This window comes from Narcine bancroftii, chromosome 1 (assembly GCF_036971445.1).
Source record: "Narcine bancroftii isolate sNarBan1 chromosome 1, sNarBan1.hap1, whole genome shotgun sequence".
Taxonomy (NCBI): Eukaryota; Metazoa; Chordata; class Chondrichthyes; order Torpediniformes; family Narcinidae; genus Narcine; species Narcine bancroftii.
Window position 1 is genome coordinate 335,244,670 of NC_091469.1, and position 16,337 is coordinate 335,261,006.

Consider the following 16,337-nt stretch of genomic DNA (forward strand, 5'->3'; position numbering starts at 1 on the left):
TCCACCATCAGACTCCTCAACAACAAACTGTGATAGTACAGATCTATCACCAATGTACATAGTGTATATAGTTACTGTATCTAGACTGTGCTTACAGCGATTGGCTGAGAGCTAAGCCACACCTATTGTTTGGGCCTTAAAGGGTTGTGTCCCTAGCCAGGTCGGATCATTCCGGACTGGTCGGCCACCTGTGAAGAGCTCCGGTCTTTTGCTAATAAAAGCCTTGGTTTGGATCAACAAGTCTTTGGTTCTTTCGACGAGCTCTACAATTTTATTAGCAAAAAGGAATTTTTTTTGAAAGGGATGGAGCGTTTAACTCGGCCAGAAAAACTTGATATCGACCCACAGTCAGCTACAGCCTTCAAAGCCTTTAAGTTCTGGCTGCTGAACTTTGAAAACTTCCTGAGATTCATTCAGATGGAGAATCGAACTCTCCACCTTTAACTATGACATCCTGTACCGGCCTGGTAAGCTCAACGACCCGCCTGACGCGCTCTCCAGGGGGACGTGCGCCAGCATACAGATGGACAGACTACGGAAACTCCATGAGGCGCTCTGTCATCCAGGGGTCACTAGGTTTGCTCACTTTGTCAAGGCGCGCAACTTACCCTACACAGTTGAGGAGATCCGCTCCATGACCCGAGCCTGTTCGGTGTGCGCCGAATGCAAGCCCCACTTCTTCCGTCCGGATAACTCCCACGTCATCAAAGCCACCCGCCCCTTCGAGCGTCTTAGCGTAGACTTTAAGGGACCCCTACCGTCGACCAACCGTAATACCTACATCCTTACGGCCATCGACGAATACTCCCGCTTCCCATTCGCTGTGGCCTGCCCAGACACCACTGCCACCTCAGTGATACAGGCCCTTCACAGTATTTTCACCATCTTCGGGTACCCCAATTCCATCCACAGTGATAGGGGGTCCTCATTCATGAGTGCAGAGCTGCAACAGTACCTTCTGGAGTGTGGTATTGCTTCAAGCAGGACCACGAGCTATAACCCACGCGGTAATGGCCAGGTCGAGAGGGAGAATGCCACCATATGGAGAGCGGTTACACTGGCTCTCCGGTCTAAAGGTCTCCCCACCTCTCACTGGCAGGAGGTTCTCACTAGTGCCTTACACTCCATCCGCTCCCTCCTATGTACTGCAACAAATGCCACCCCCCACGAAAGGATGTTCCTTTTCCCGAGGAAATCCGAATCGGGAACCACTGTACCGGCATGGCTCACCGTCCCTGGCCCCGTCCTTTTGCGACGCCACGTCCGGCACTCAAAGAACGACCCCTTGGTCGACCGAGTGACTCTACTCCACGCGAACCCACATTACGCATACGTGGAGTTCCCAGACGGGCGGGAGGACACTGTTTCGGTGCGGGACCTAGCTCAGGACGCGGTAGACCCAGCAAACCCCCCAACTCCTTATGCTCCAGGCCCCGTGCCGCAACAGAAGGACCAACACCACCCCAATGACTCGGGCCACCCTGCCGACAAAACGACTGGGGAATTGAGTGACGGAGCAGTCGCACCCGATGAGCCCGCTGGTGACACCACTCCAGCGACCCCAATCCCGGCACCACGGCGGTCACGCCGGATGGTCAGACCCCCTGACCGCTACAGTCCTTGACCTACCCCTTCCTTTTCATTCTCTCCCTCGTTTTTGTTTTTTTTTTTCCCCGGGTCAATTCTCCAAGAAGGGGTGAATGTGATAGTACAGATCTATCACCAATGTACATAGTGTATATAGTTACTGTATCTAGACTGTGCTTACAGCGATTGGCTGAGAGCTAAGCCACACCTATTGTTTGGGCCTTAAAGGGTTGTGTCCCTAGCCAGGTCGGATCATTCCGGACTGGTCGGCCACCTGTGAAGAGCTCCGGTCTTTTGCTAATAAAAGCCTTGGTTTGGATCAACAAGTCTTTGGTTCTTTCGACGAGCTCTACACAAACTCAATCAGGGACTCATTTAAGGACTCTCACTTTTTTGCTTTATTGATTATTTTCCCTCTCTGCATTGCACATTTTGTTTTCATTTTTTCACTTGTGTACATGTGCATGTTATTTTGCACAACCAATAAGTGGTAATTCTGCCTCATCCACAGGAAAAAGAATCTCAGGGTTGTATGTGATGTCATGTATGTACTCTGACAATAAATTTGAAATCTGAAGCACGAAATGTTGGTTATGTTTGACCTGCTGAGATTTTCCAGCATTGTGATTTTACATCAATCATGGTGTCTGCAGACTTTCGTGTTTTACTTCTGATTTTATTCATGTTCTTGCTTCACTCACCGAGCTTTGGTCATCTCACTAATTTCACCTTGTGCAGTTCAGAATAAATTTTTTGGTCTGGTAACATTCCGATAAAGTGCATTGGGAGATTTGACACCATATAATGCACTATATACAGTAAATGGAAGCCCCAGTTGACTGATCCTGGACCAGCTGGCACAAGAGAAATTTTGTGTCTGTAATGCAAATATATTTGTGTTTTATTCTAACACTATTGAATTCTTTCCTTTGTGCATTGTCACCTTGGCATGGTGGAGAAGCTTGTGTGGATCTGAATCCCGAGGGCTCTTTCCTCTGTGATCAATGAAACGAAGACCATCATCCTTGACCTCAAGGGATAGCCACAACGGCAATGATTGAATACAATTCATACCAAATATTCAAAGGGAGCTGCAATAAATGTTTTTGGATACCTGCGATAATCAGTACAATTTTAGGAGTAAATATTAACTGGTGAAAATAGATGAATAATGATGGCCTCCTTGTATTGTGGTCTCACTGCTTGAAGCAGCCAACATGCCAAGTAAATGAGGTGATATTAAAGGTAGAGAATAATGCAGGAGCAGAACCTTCATTTTGATGAAGGTTTTAATCAGGATATTTGACATCTGAGTGAAAGCAAACATTCCGTCAGTGCTGTGCAGATCTGTTTCTACCTATTTTGATGGATAGCAAGTGTCAACGTCCAAGGCCACAATGAAATTTATCAGCAAGTGATTCAGAATTGCAATCCTGGCTTTCCATTCCCTCTTCTCTTTTTGTGAGAGTCACTGAACTGGAATACTTCATTGTTTCACACAAGAGTCCTGTGAGCCTTAAAATGGCTTGAAACTGCTGGAGCCCGACAGATTGTTTAAACCCTGCTGTGCTTAGTTGGTTTCATGTGAACCCTTAATCACCTCCATGTATTCCCACTGCACTTTGTCCATTTGCTGTCATTTTCCAGTGCTGGGGGCACGGCTAAGATTCGAGCCACTTTCCCATGACAAAGATAGTCTGGTAAAATCAGTCAAGGTCACAATTCCCTCCTTGTAAATTTGTTGTTTCAGAAAACAAGGAATAAGTTTATCAAGAAAAGGAGGATTCGTGATGAAGCTGTAACTTGTTCAGTGAAGTGGAATCACTTGTAACTACTCTCTAACTTCTCAAGCATGCCTTCCCCCATCCCACCTGGTCCCCAAGTTCTCAGTGACAGCAGATTATTCCAGGTGGAGTAAAGCCCTGTGCTGTTTGAGGGAATGCAAAAGAACACATTGTCAAAATTTTCACAGGGTTATTAACAAGGCTTTTGAAGCTGGCCCTTTTAAGGAAGGGGATCAAGTAAATGTCTTAATTAATGGCTATGGCTCATTGTCATTTGGACTCTAACTTCTAATACAAGTTTATGAGTTTGAAAAGTGCTTTTCAAAAGCTGTTAATCACATAATCAGGTCTTGAGGAAACATAAATTGCCAAAGATGTCATCTTTGGGATGAATTTAAATTAAGACTGTTTACCTTCTCACCACAGAGTGAAATTCCAACCCAACAATTTTCTCTCCACTCCCTCACAATCAAGCAGTTATTGTTATGTGTTGAATCTTGTTATGTGAACATTGTCACTGCTGTCCCAACGTCCATCATTCAGAGATATGCTGAGGGCATGAAAGGTGCTTTAGTAATCCAGATCTCCCTGCTCCTCTCCACAATCCATTAACATTTACTTGTTTTAATTTGTGATTAGTAAGTTTGCAAAGAACATGAATGTTGAGGATACTGAAGACAGTTGTCAAAGGTTATGGCAGGTGATGGATCAGTTAGAAATTTTTTTGAGTAAAGAAATGGCAGACAGTGTTTAATCTGCTCAAGTCTGAGGTGCTGCACTTTGGGAGGTCAAAGGTAAGAGAAAAATATACAGTAGATAGCAGGACCCTATGGAGCATTGATGGATCTTGCAGTTCAAGTCCATAGCTCCCTGAAGGTGGCAAGACAATTGATAGGGTTATAAAGAAGGTGTATGCATTCTTGCCTTTATCATTTAGGGCATTGAGTGTTTAAGCTGGAAAGTTGTGTTATAGTTGTATAAAACTTCAGTCAGGCTACATTTGAAGTACAATATGTTTCTGATTATCCGAAAACCATTTAACCAAAATTCTCAGTTATCCGAAATTTTTTTTGCGGCCAAATAAATTGAAAAATAATTTCACCTGACTTGCTCATGTGGGGCTCTGACGTGCTGTTAACACCACTTTGGTAATATCAGTGAGTGACTGGAGGAAGTTGGTGGGTCAGACAGCATGAGGATATTGTCCTCGTTTCAGGTAACTCCCTCCCCTCTCTCTTTCCATTTCTCTTTATCCTCCACTGTGCATGGTTCTCCACTGTCCCCAGAGTCAGCGTCAGTACAAATCTAATCTGAGGGCATTAGGGTAACCACAGGCCAGGGTGTGGGGGAATGATTTCATAGTGGGGGTGGCGATAGTGTCGGACCGGGGTGGGGTGGCAGCAGCAGGAGCAGGGATTTCGGGCTCCTGGGTAGATTCGATGATGGTGGCGGGGAGGTGTCGGGGATTGGAGCGGAGACCTTAGGCTTCCGGGCAGGTTTGGTGACGGTGGTGGGAAGGTGTTGGGGATCGGTGATGGCCGATACAAGTATTCTGCTGATGCTACTGGGCAGCTTAAAGCCATTTCTCAGTTAATCCAAAAAATGCAGTTGACCAATACACATCCGGTCCTGAGCGTTTTGGATAATTGGAAATGTACTGCATTGTGTGTGGTTTCTGGTTGTTGCTTTGTGGGAAGGATGTGGAGGCTTTGGAGCAAAAGCATTTCACCAGGCTTTTGGCTGCATGCCCCACAATGGTGAATGTGTGAAAGAGAGGCCCAATGCATCTACACACCTCACAATTAGTTCTCTAGCAATGTTTGCGATCCCTAGAACGATGGGAAATGATGAGTCAGAATATAGGAGGGAGTTTTTGTCCAACAACTATCAGGCTCTTGAAGCTGCCCATACTACTCTCACCCTAACATATACCAAGACCTCTCTGCACCACTGAAACATCACTTTTATTTCTTACACTAACTACAAACATTGAATATTAAATTATGATATTTAATATATCTTTTTCTTTTTCTGTCTTCATGTTGGTGTTATATTTGTTCCTTGAAGAAGAACAACCTTGCGTGGTTTTAACGCTTACTAACTTTATTTTTCGAGCTGCTTGAACCAACAATGCACTTGACTTCTGTCCAAGTCTACTTTGTTCCCTTGCCAATCGTGCACATTGCCTACTGGGAAATGTAGTTCTTTATTATACATGCATAAGAACACATCATTCCCTTTTTTAAAAATAACTCAAAAACACAATACTATGTCGACATAACAAAGGTATCTACATTCCGTGGCCAGTTTCTTTCCACTCAGCAGCGTTCAATCAGTCTCTGAGGTGGTTTAACAGTCCTTTTTGGTCTGGTATGTGTTTCCACTGGTGTATTGCTTGCATTGGCTGCATTAGTATTTGTATTTTTTTGTGAACTCTGAACAACATGTTCCTTTTCTACATGTGCTGGATCCTTTTGCGTTCTGACAGGTGATGGGTCACGACCATGGGTTGGAGCATGTGGCTTCAGGACTGGTTGGATTTTCATAGTCTTATCATGATACTGTTTCTGTTTTACCTTCTCTTCCACTACAGCCTGTTTGACCTTGTGCGCTTCTTTTGGATGTCAACAGATTTTCATGCGTTGAAAGGTTGGTACATAGTGGCGTACTTCTGTGAATCATTAGACTTCTGTGGAAATACTCTCGTCCATCATGTGCTTTCTTCATGAGGCTCTTCACCACCTTGACATAACTCTCTGCTGGGCCATTGGACTTTTGGGTGATGTGGGCTTGAAGTTATATGTTGAAACGCCCCCCCCCCCCCCCCCAAGTATTGGCAAAGGACTCAAATTTATTGCTCAAAAATTGTGGACCATTGTCTGATACAACTTCACAAGGAAATTCATGCCTCGCAAACAGACTTTTCATAAAAGAGAAAACTGCTTTGCTAGATGTTGACTGCAGTGTTGTTACCTCTGGGTAACTGAAATAATAGTCTGTTACTACTATATGACTCTTCCCATTATAGTCAAACAAATCTGCTCCAACTTTGAAGTATGGCCTGTCTGGTACAGGGTGTGGTGTAAATGGATCTGCTGTTGCTTTGGTCTATAGGTAAGGCATATTTTTTATGAAGCAGTGCTCTGGCTTATGTCTTAGTTCATTCTTGGCCAGTGCATCACCCCTCGAGCTCTACGTTTTGTCTTCACCAAGATGTCCTTTATGTATCATTGGCCTCTCCTGCTCCACCAGCCTCTAAATAAATATTGAATTGCTGTTTGAAGTGTTTCCCAGTTAGTTTGCCGGTAAACTGCATCAGTGTGGGAGGACTGAACTTATCCATGAAAAGAGCGAGTCTTTTCTTACTCGCTCACACATTCTGACACTGTGTTATGTTTGTTCCTTGAAGAAGAACAACCTTGCGTGGTTTTAACGTTTAGACAACTTTATTTTTCGAGCTGCTTGAACCAACAACGCACTCGGCTTCTGTCGTAGCCATTTTTTGTTCCTGCGGTGACTGCACACATTTCCCATAGGGAAATGTAGTTCTTTATTATACACGCATAACAACACAGTTGGTACATCTTGCGCAGCTTTGTGGTTGCAGCAGGTAAGAATTTTGTACATTGTACTTATGATGTGAATGATAATAAACTTTTTTGTTTTTTTCTTTTTCAATATTTTTATTGGTTTCATCAAGTAAATATTACATAAGTACATGATAATAAAGTATTAACAAATCATATATATTAATAAAAATGGCATTTAGACCTAGTTACATTGAAAAGAAAAAAACCTAAAGAAAAGCACTATCCTCATTGTCAACCCACTCCCTTCAAAGGCTACTGGCTAAACATAAACAGTCCTCTACCACATCATAAAAGGGAAGGGAATCAGTGGGGTTAATAAAAAAGAAAAAGTAAACAAAACCTTACAAATTTTGAAAATAATTAAGAAAGGAACCTCATAAAGAAACAAAGTCAAGATTCATTTCAGTTGTGGAGCATTTAATTTTTTCTAAAGTCAGTCCTACCATCATATCAGACAACCATTGAGTGTGAGCGGGAGGGACAGCATCTTTCCATCTCATTAATATGGCTCTTCTAGCGGTAAGGGAGGTGAGGGCAACTACATGGGATTGTGAAGCAGTGAATCTCATATCTGTTGGCCCACTTATTCCAAAGAGAGCGAGAAAAGGATTTGGTGTCAAAGTAACATTAAGAACTAAAAACAAAGTACTAATGCCCCTTCCCAAAAACTGGAAAGATAGGGACATAACCAGAACATATGATACAATGTACCTTCTTCAGTTACACATTTATCACATTTAGAAGAGAGATTTGAATAGAATTTAGCCAACTGGAGTTTGGAGTAGTGGGTCCGATGTACGACCTTATAATGAGTATCTAGCAAGAGAGGATGAATGCACTCGTTTCAAAATAGAATCCCATGTAGTTTCAGAAATTAACTGTCGAAAATCTTGTTCCCATCATTTTTAAAATCTGTTCAGGGCCTAGATCTTAAAATTAGTTCATATAGGATTGATAGCAACCATTTATGATCAGATTTAAAATTATAAATCTTCCCTATCATAAGGAAAAAAAAACACTCATTGAACATGAGACAAAATGGATGGTTTTTTTCTTTTTCTTCGGGCTGAAGGAAGAATGTAAAATTATGAGAGGCATAGAAAAGAGAAGGTAGTCAGTCTTTTTCCCAGAGTGGAAGTGCCAAAATCTAGAGGGCACAGATGTAGGAGGATAGGGAGTAAGCCTGAAGGAGTTTTGCAAGTATGTGCGTGGAACATGCTGCCAGGGGAAGTGGCAGAAGCAGATACAATAGGAACCTTTGAGGCATTCAGACAGACATAAGCCAATGCAAGGGATGGAGAGAAATGGAAGAGGGGTTTAGTTTAAATTGGCATCATCTCATCAGAGCAGACAGGGTGTGCTGGAAGGCCTGTTTCTGTGCTGTACTGTCAAATTTTCTATGTAAACACCGCCAGTGGTGTTGTAAAAGATGGAGGACTGGAATTTGGTTCAGCTTTGATTGGTTCAGGCACTTTTAAGTGATGCTGTTTGACCTCTCACCTGAATAAAAGTCAGCAGGTTGATGTGTGTATGGGAAAGCATGGTTTACAGGGCAGGAGAAGGTCAGGAGTATAAAGATGAACCATAGCAGAGATGGACTCAGGAGATGAGAAATGATGATAATTGGCATCTAAATTGCAGGAAAAACTTCAAAGAAATAGTGTTGTCAATGACTTGGATAAAAATGTGGAAAAGTAACACAGTTAAACCCCTGGTATCATCCAACACCACTGGGCAGAGGTCAGATAAGTGAATTTTCCAGTTGCTTGAGATGGCATCTTGCGTGATTGGCAAACTTTAACAGTGAGGCATGCCAATTTTAAACTTCCTTTTAACCTACATATTTATTTTCCACATTTGTTTTGCCAGTTGCTTGAGACTGCCAGTTGCTTGAATTTCAAATATCATGGGTTTTACTGTAGTTACATTTAATGCTTGTTGGAAACTTTTGGGGCTCAAAATGCTTAAACCTCAAAAACACCTTATTTTTAAACACGCAGAATATTTTACTGTTGTAACTATCCTTTTTCAACATGTATCCCTTTGTCCACTGACATTCACTGCTCCAGTCTGGGGATGGGATTGCTTTGCTTCACAGTGCCTTCTACAGAAGCAGTTGAGTCTGGGATTAGGACACAGACCGCGGGCTCCAGGACTGGCCAAGAGAGAGGTTAGAAACTGTGTATGGCCACAATGGAGACTGATGACCCTGAGAATTGGTCAATCTACCCATTGTGATAAAGTAAAGACTGAGTGTAGTGAATAAAGAAAAACAAAAATAGTTTTCTTTCAAAAAAAAAATTCTTGAGAAGGATGATTTTGAGATTTATAAAAAAGAAATTCTTATTGGTTAAACAGCAATCCGCTTGACACAATATATAATATCACTTTATTTCTGGTAAACTTTGTGCCTCTTTTTTTTGTTTACACAATTCTCAAATCCCATTTGAGAATCCTGCTTTTGTTTCCTGAGGTTAACTCTGTGACATTTTAAGCTACTTCATATCCTTACCCTTCCCTGGTCACTTCACAAAGTGGAATTTTTTCCTTGCTGCCTTGGAGATAGCCAACTGAAAATGCATATAGTGTTAGATTTAATGACCCCTCTGATCTTTTTCTCTTTCCCTGTGGAGATAAAGGAAACATACTCTTCTCACTGCAGTGACCCAGTTGGGGCCTGGAGAATCACAGATAGTTTAAGTGCAGGCATTTTGAATGCAATGATTTTTATACTTCACCTTTCTATTGACATTTCAAAGAAAACTTCCTCCTTCTGCCTCAGACAGAATACTCTAATAACTGGAAAATTCACCTTTAAGTGTCAATAAAAAGAAAACACCACATTTCTTTTTATAGCTTCTTGCTTTAGGCAATTTGGATTCTCTCTTACATCACATCAATATCTACACCTTTAGAAGTGTTTCATGATTATAAAAAGTCTGAAATATCCTGAAGTCATGGAAGGAATAAGTCTTTTATTCTCTCTATACTTTATTCAGTTGCTTTGTAAATTTTTGCTATTTGTACTGGAGAGTATGATGTATAATGTTTTACACAGATACCAAAAATGGCACCTCTCCATGGATAATAAGCACATTTTGTAGAAGAGCATCAAGGAAATATAGGTATTCTTTAGATCAGTGGTTTTCAAACTTTTTCTTTCCACTCACATACCACCTTAAGTATTCCCTATGCCATAGTGCTCTGTGATTAGTAAGGGATTGCTTAAGGTGGTATGTGAGTGGAAGAAAATGTTTGAAAACCACTATTTTAATCGTCCCTATTGACTTGTTATGTGCACGGTTTCATAACTCCAAAGCAAACAGGCCAATGACAATTTTTCTCAAGCAAAATATTTCAGTACTAATTGAGTCTAGAGCAGTGATTCTCAACCTTCCCTTCCGCTAGGGATTATTTCAGGTGACATGTGAGTGGAAAGAAAAAGTTTGAAAACTGCTTCTTTAGATATAGGTAGTGCGGAAATCTTTATGACCTTCAGTATATTTTTAAGGGATGTGAAAGCAGGAACCATTTGGTGGGCATTTATAAGACTGTGTATCTGTTCATGTCATAGAATCCTACAGTATGGAGGCAGGTCCTTTGCTCTGCATCATGCCCTCAATTACACCAATTCTACACTAACCCCATGATACTCCCTCTAACTCTCCCTCCACCCACCCCCCACCCCACAATCTGTCACTCATCATCACACTAGCTTGTCAACAACACAATTTACAGTGTTACAGTGTTCAATTTACAGGTTGATTCACCAACCTGCATGTCTTTGGAATGCATGAGAATACTGCAGGCATCCCTGTGAAACCCAATATGATCATGGAAATAACAGGCAAACTACTTAGACTGCACCGAAGGTCAGGACTGAATATAATTACGATTGATTCTGATATAATAGGTGCTGCTTCATTTTAAAAGTGACGCTGTCATCATGGAAATGTATTTGCCAGTTGACTAAGTCAGCTTGACTGAAGAGCTGGTGAATTATAGGTAGTGGAGAGTTCTTCAGTTTTGTATGTCATTGATACATTCACATCTCTCACTGATGATGTAATCAAGGCTGACGGTCCCAGTGAGGTGAATGTTCTTAGCCTTTGTCATTTTCCCCCATACTTCTGCACCAATAAGTAAAATTCTGAGGAATTTTCTCTCCTTACTATATTCATGTGAATGCAATAATCTCCATCTGATTCATTTAAATAGTTTAAAAGCTTTTGGCAACCCCCTTTCCAAATGTTTCCTGAATCCTGGGTTCTAGCCCTGTAAATATGAGTGATAAGGAACAATTTCTTTCAACTTATTGTTGTGTCACAAACCAATCTCATACGCAGTTGAAAAGTCTTCAACAATAAATGCATTTGTGACTTGTGCCAGCATTCAGATCAACTGTAGTTGAATTCATTCATTTGGTTTCTTTAGACATTGTTTTTCATGACTTCAGGATATCATAGATCGCTTCACTCTTTGTCAGAAATGTAATGTAGTAATCATTATGCTAATATATCATGGACCCACTGTCCATTTAGATTATTCACAACAAAGTCATTTGATATCATGGGTGAATATTTCAAATCTCAAACAGAATGGAAGTGATTGGATAATTTACTCATCAATCATCTGCAACTGATTTTGTATTATAACCATTTTGTTGAAGTGGTAATCGTCCTGCAGTAGGCAGTTGAGAAGTGCAGCATGTTTATGGGTTCCACATTTTCTGGGAAACAAAAGATTAAACCAAGTCAGAACGTCCATTAACATTATTTTTCTTTGTTTCCAGGCCAAGTATACAGGGCTCATCTTCCGTCATGAAGGCTGGCCATTGTGTGTCCATGAAAAGGTGGTGGTGCAGTTAGCATCTCTCCATAAGGTTCCTCTCAAAGTTGGAGACTTTTACATTCAGGTTGCACCACAGGGAAATCAATCTGCTAAATTGGTGCTGAAATGTCTATCCAGAAATGGGCAGTCAGTGGAAGAAGTTCTCGTGCCCGAGGATGTCTATGCAAATCTCTTTACCATGGAATTTCTGGAGAATGTGAACCGTGAGCGCGAATGTTCCCTGCACAGCTGCCTCTTAACGAGTGGCACTGCTGTTCTCCGGGTACGTTGGAAGAACGTGATTAACCCTGCTTTTGTGAACAGGCCAAAAAGCACGCCGACTTGTTCACATTCTGGTTCAGATCATCATGATCAGCTAATAGCTACCACAGAAAAGATGCCACAAATGACAGAAAGTAACAATATGCCAGATTACTGCAATTCCGCTAAAGCAGATGTTCCTCTGGAAAAAGCAGCAATTTTCAAAGGCAAAATGAACTGTGGGGTTCATTTATCAGAAAATATTCAATCTTTTGAAACTAATGTCAAACGGGAGCCTTCCAAGGGCTCTCAGGAAGGAGACACTTCATTGTTTTGTCCAAATTCTAACAGCGCTGATATAATTCCTTTACCGAGTTTAGTTCGACCCAGCCCTCTTCCTGATGAGACCTCAACAGTTAACAATGAAGCTTTGGTGATTCCTAACCCTGAGACCAGGATTAGTACAAAAGTTTTAACCTTTGCCACAGACTTGAGTAGCTCCTGTCAAAGGAGGAGGCAGCAACGCGATTCAATGCACCTCGAGTCAAGACGTCTGTTTAGAAAATCATACATGGAGGCTTTACAGAATCCAATGCAATTGGGCTTCAGTTCAAAGACACCTATAGCTGAGGAAAACATGGAGCATAAAACTGAAGTCATCAATAATGGAAACTTAAGTATATTCACAAAAAGACCTGGTGAGAGGTTGAGTCAAAAGCATGATCTACATGTTGGCAATTCTGAAAGTAAAGGAGGGGGAGAAGAGGCCAAATGCACCCCATATTGTCAAGACCCAGATAGGACCGTGTCTGTGCAAGAACGTTCCTCCATTCCCAGCAGTCGCGTATGTCGCAGAAGATCCAAATCTTTGGACATGGCTTATAAGAGCTTACAGGAGAAAGCATTGAAGACAAGATTCTCTTCTGGTGACTCCGCAAGGAAAAAGGTATCAAACGGCCACATGGTAGAAATGGATAAAGTGAATTCTGATGCATGTCGTACCACTTCTGGAAGCAGCTCCACTACCCCAGGTAAAGTAAAGATAGAGATTTAAGTCAGCTTTGTGATTTAAGCCAATTTAAATCTGCCATGTCTTAGTGCTTCAAGGAAAGAATGGCTCATTTCCAAATGAGAACTCATAATGCATCAAAATGAGGAGCTGAGGAGGTCCTTGTGTATGGTGAAATTCCTGAAATTATTATTTTGATAATGAGTTGATTACACTGGACAACACATTTTTCAAAAGGTTTGCTTCTTGAAAAAAAAAATTGGGGATTAAGATAGACAACTTCAACCAGAACACAAAGATGATTTCAGATTTGCTGTATCACCACATAGGAAGTTAGAGAAACATGAAAAATTAAATTTTATTGAATTTAGCAGGTTTAATTACATAATGGTGCTGACACATTGCATTAGTTCAACTGACCTAAAAATGTTTTGCTGCTAATTTTCATTTCATGTCAGTGTCCAAACAGGTCAGCCAGCATTGATGGATTCCTGTTGCCTTGATACCACTTTTCCATGGTTGTGATATCCTGGTGAAAACTTTCACCAAGTTCGTCCCTGACTGAACCAAGATCAGCAGGGAAGACGTCTAAGGGGCGAAGGCAGAAAATGAATTTTTAATGACATGTTGCATTTCATGGTTTTGTCTGTTTGAATAAAAATAACAGGAAATCACAAAAATAGGTTTTATCTATAAAAAGGTGATTTTCATGATCAGCAGCCCAAAATCGATAAAATATGCCCAAAAGGAAGCAAAATCTTCCTTGTCCATCGTTATATGTTTATTGTTCACGATGAATGGTTGATGGATAAATATAGGCCAGGACACTGGCAAAATCTCACCTGTTATTCTTTGAAATATTGCAATGAAATCTTTTAAGTTCCTTTGAGAGAACAGGCAGAACTTTGGTTAACTTTGAGAAACTTGAGAACTGCAGACACTGAAATCTTGATTAAACAATGAGAAGTTGGAGGGATTCAGCAGTCAGACAGTATCCACAGAGAGCCAAAGTTTTTGGTCAGAATGCCTTTTGGAGATGAAAATGGCAAGCATAAAAGAAGAGGGAGGGGTGGGCCAAAGAGGCGATTAGATGTTGGACAATTGAAGGTGGGAGAGGTGGAGAAACAGGTAGGCTTAAGACCACTGGGGGTGGGAGAGAAGGCTTGAAGGAAAAGCAAGAACAGGAGTAGGTGAAAGAGAGATGGAAACAGTGAAACTAGATCAGGGTGGGGGTTACCTGAACATGTTGAGTTTTAGACTACCTTGGCAGAATGTGTTGTTCCTCTGGTGTACATTTGACCTTTCCCTGGGTATGGATGAGGCCAAGGCAGGAATGTCTGTGAGGGAATGCTGAGAATAGAGGTAATGGCAGACAGTGGGCCAGGGTTCAAGCTTATACCCAAGGACAGAGTGCAGGTTCTTAGTGAGCTGTTGCCCAATTCTCTGTTTGGTCTCATCAATGCAGGGGCCGCTACATCGACTGCATCAAATGCAGTAAATTAGGTTGGATGAGGTGCATGTGAAAGTCTGCCTCATCTGGAATGGCTGTTTGTGGCTGTGAATGGCACTTTCTGCAGATGCTCTGAGGAATACCTTAGTGGGGAGAAGGATATATAGGGTGGGGAGAGCTGAAAGCAAAGAGATAGTAGACGGGGATGGTAGTGGGATGTAGTAAAAGTTTTGGAAGTGTCAGAGAATGATGCACTGGATGTACAGGCTGGTGAAGTGAAAAATGAGGGCTAACGTAAACTTTCTCCTCATTCGTGCTTATGCATGATGTGGGTATAAGGGGTCTATCAATGACAGAAGGAACCTTGGCTAATTCTATTGTAATGAATGGAACCTTTCTTATTGCTTCGTGAGAATGTAAATCGTGCGTTTACTTTCAAGATACTGGAAAAGCATTGAAAGTGGGCTTTTGATTAAGAGACAAAAATGCTACAGACTCTTCGGAGAAAGATATTTGTGAACAATCATGTATATACAACAGAAAATGATAAGTGATCGATTATGCATAATTTTAGTGACTTTTACTGGTGGGATTTCATTGCTTTGGTCAACTGGGTGGAAACTGGGTGCAGGTTTCAATGTATATGGTCAAACTACAAATTCAGCAAAGGATTTGGAGGCCACACATTTTTCCCACAAATTTACATTCCAAAGATTGTGCTGTGGATATTGTTTCTGTAGCAAAGTTCCCTCTTGATGTGGTGAACATTGACTGGCCTTCATCTTTAATTAGTCTGCTCATCAGGGATCAAACAATGGTTCCCTTAGCAGTTTTTGAAAGTAAGTCTCCAATGAAATTCACAGAGGAGACAGCCATTTCAACAGAGCAAGAGGGTAAGACTTGTCAAATAAAAAAGAGATCAACCTTACATCTCAAAGGCAACTATAGTGAAACGTATCATCTCTGTTTCCTTTCTTCAGTAAGTTTAAAGGCTTCGTTCATCAGTATTAACTTGTTGTCATTCATGCAAAACCAATCTTTAAATTACAACATGTACCTGAGGGTATGTGGCTCAGTGCTGGATTTGCAGAATTGAATCTGGGCACCTTTATCTCTAAAACAGAATGCCCACGATGTTATGCTGATATATGTAAAACAACTCCACCACAATCTTCCCTTCCTAACCACGCACACATAACCTTCTATTTTTCTCTTACATCCATATGCCGATCCGAGAGTCTTTTAAATGTCCCTTTGTATCAGACTCTACCCCTGCCCCAGTAATGCCTTCCACTCTCTGTGTAAAAATGTTACCTCTGATGTCTCCCTTGAATTTTCCTCCCCTCACCTTAAACAGATGGCCTCTGGTACTTGCTATTGTCACCTTTGGGGAAAAAGGTGCTGGCTTTTCACTCTATCTGTGTCTCAAAATTTTATATACAGAACCTCTATTAATTCTCCTTTCATCCTTTGTCACTCCAAAGAGAAATGCGTTAGCTCTGTCATACTTGCTTCTGAAGATATGTACTTCATTCAAGGCAACATCCTGAAAAATCTCCTTTGCACCCTCGGTAAAGTTTCTCCTCATAAATCCTGACAGTTTGGGAACAAAATTAGGGTGGTACAGTTAGCGTAGTGGTCAGCACAGTGCAAGTGACCCAGGATTCAATTCATGGCTCTCTGTAAGAAGTGAGTACGTTCTCCTCATATCTGCTTGGTTTTCCTTCAGCTCGTCCAGTTTACTCCTGTATGAGGTTTATAGGTTAATTGGTGTATTTGGGCAGCATCTACTCATGGGCCGGAAGGACCCATTACTGTGCTGTACA

General features: G+C 41.4%; 1 protein-coding gene across 4 annotated transcripts in view; it reads left to right on the forward strand.

Moving 5' to 3' along the window:
* Positions 1–16,337, forward strand: part of LOC138748758 (pleckstrin homology domain-containing family G member 4B) — a 224,311-nt gene that overhangs the window by 117,233 nt on the left and 90,741 nt on the right. For all 4 annotated transcript variants that reach the window (XM_069909453.1, XM_069909469.1, XM_069909479.1 and 1 more), the window contains exon 3: positions 11,754–13,083. In XM_069909453.1, the coding sequence (XP_069765554.1) occupies positions 11,754–13,083 (1,330 nt within the window). The remainder of the gene's footprint in view (positions 1–11,753; positions 13,084–16,337) is intronic.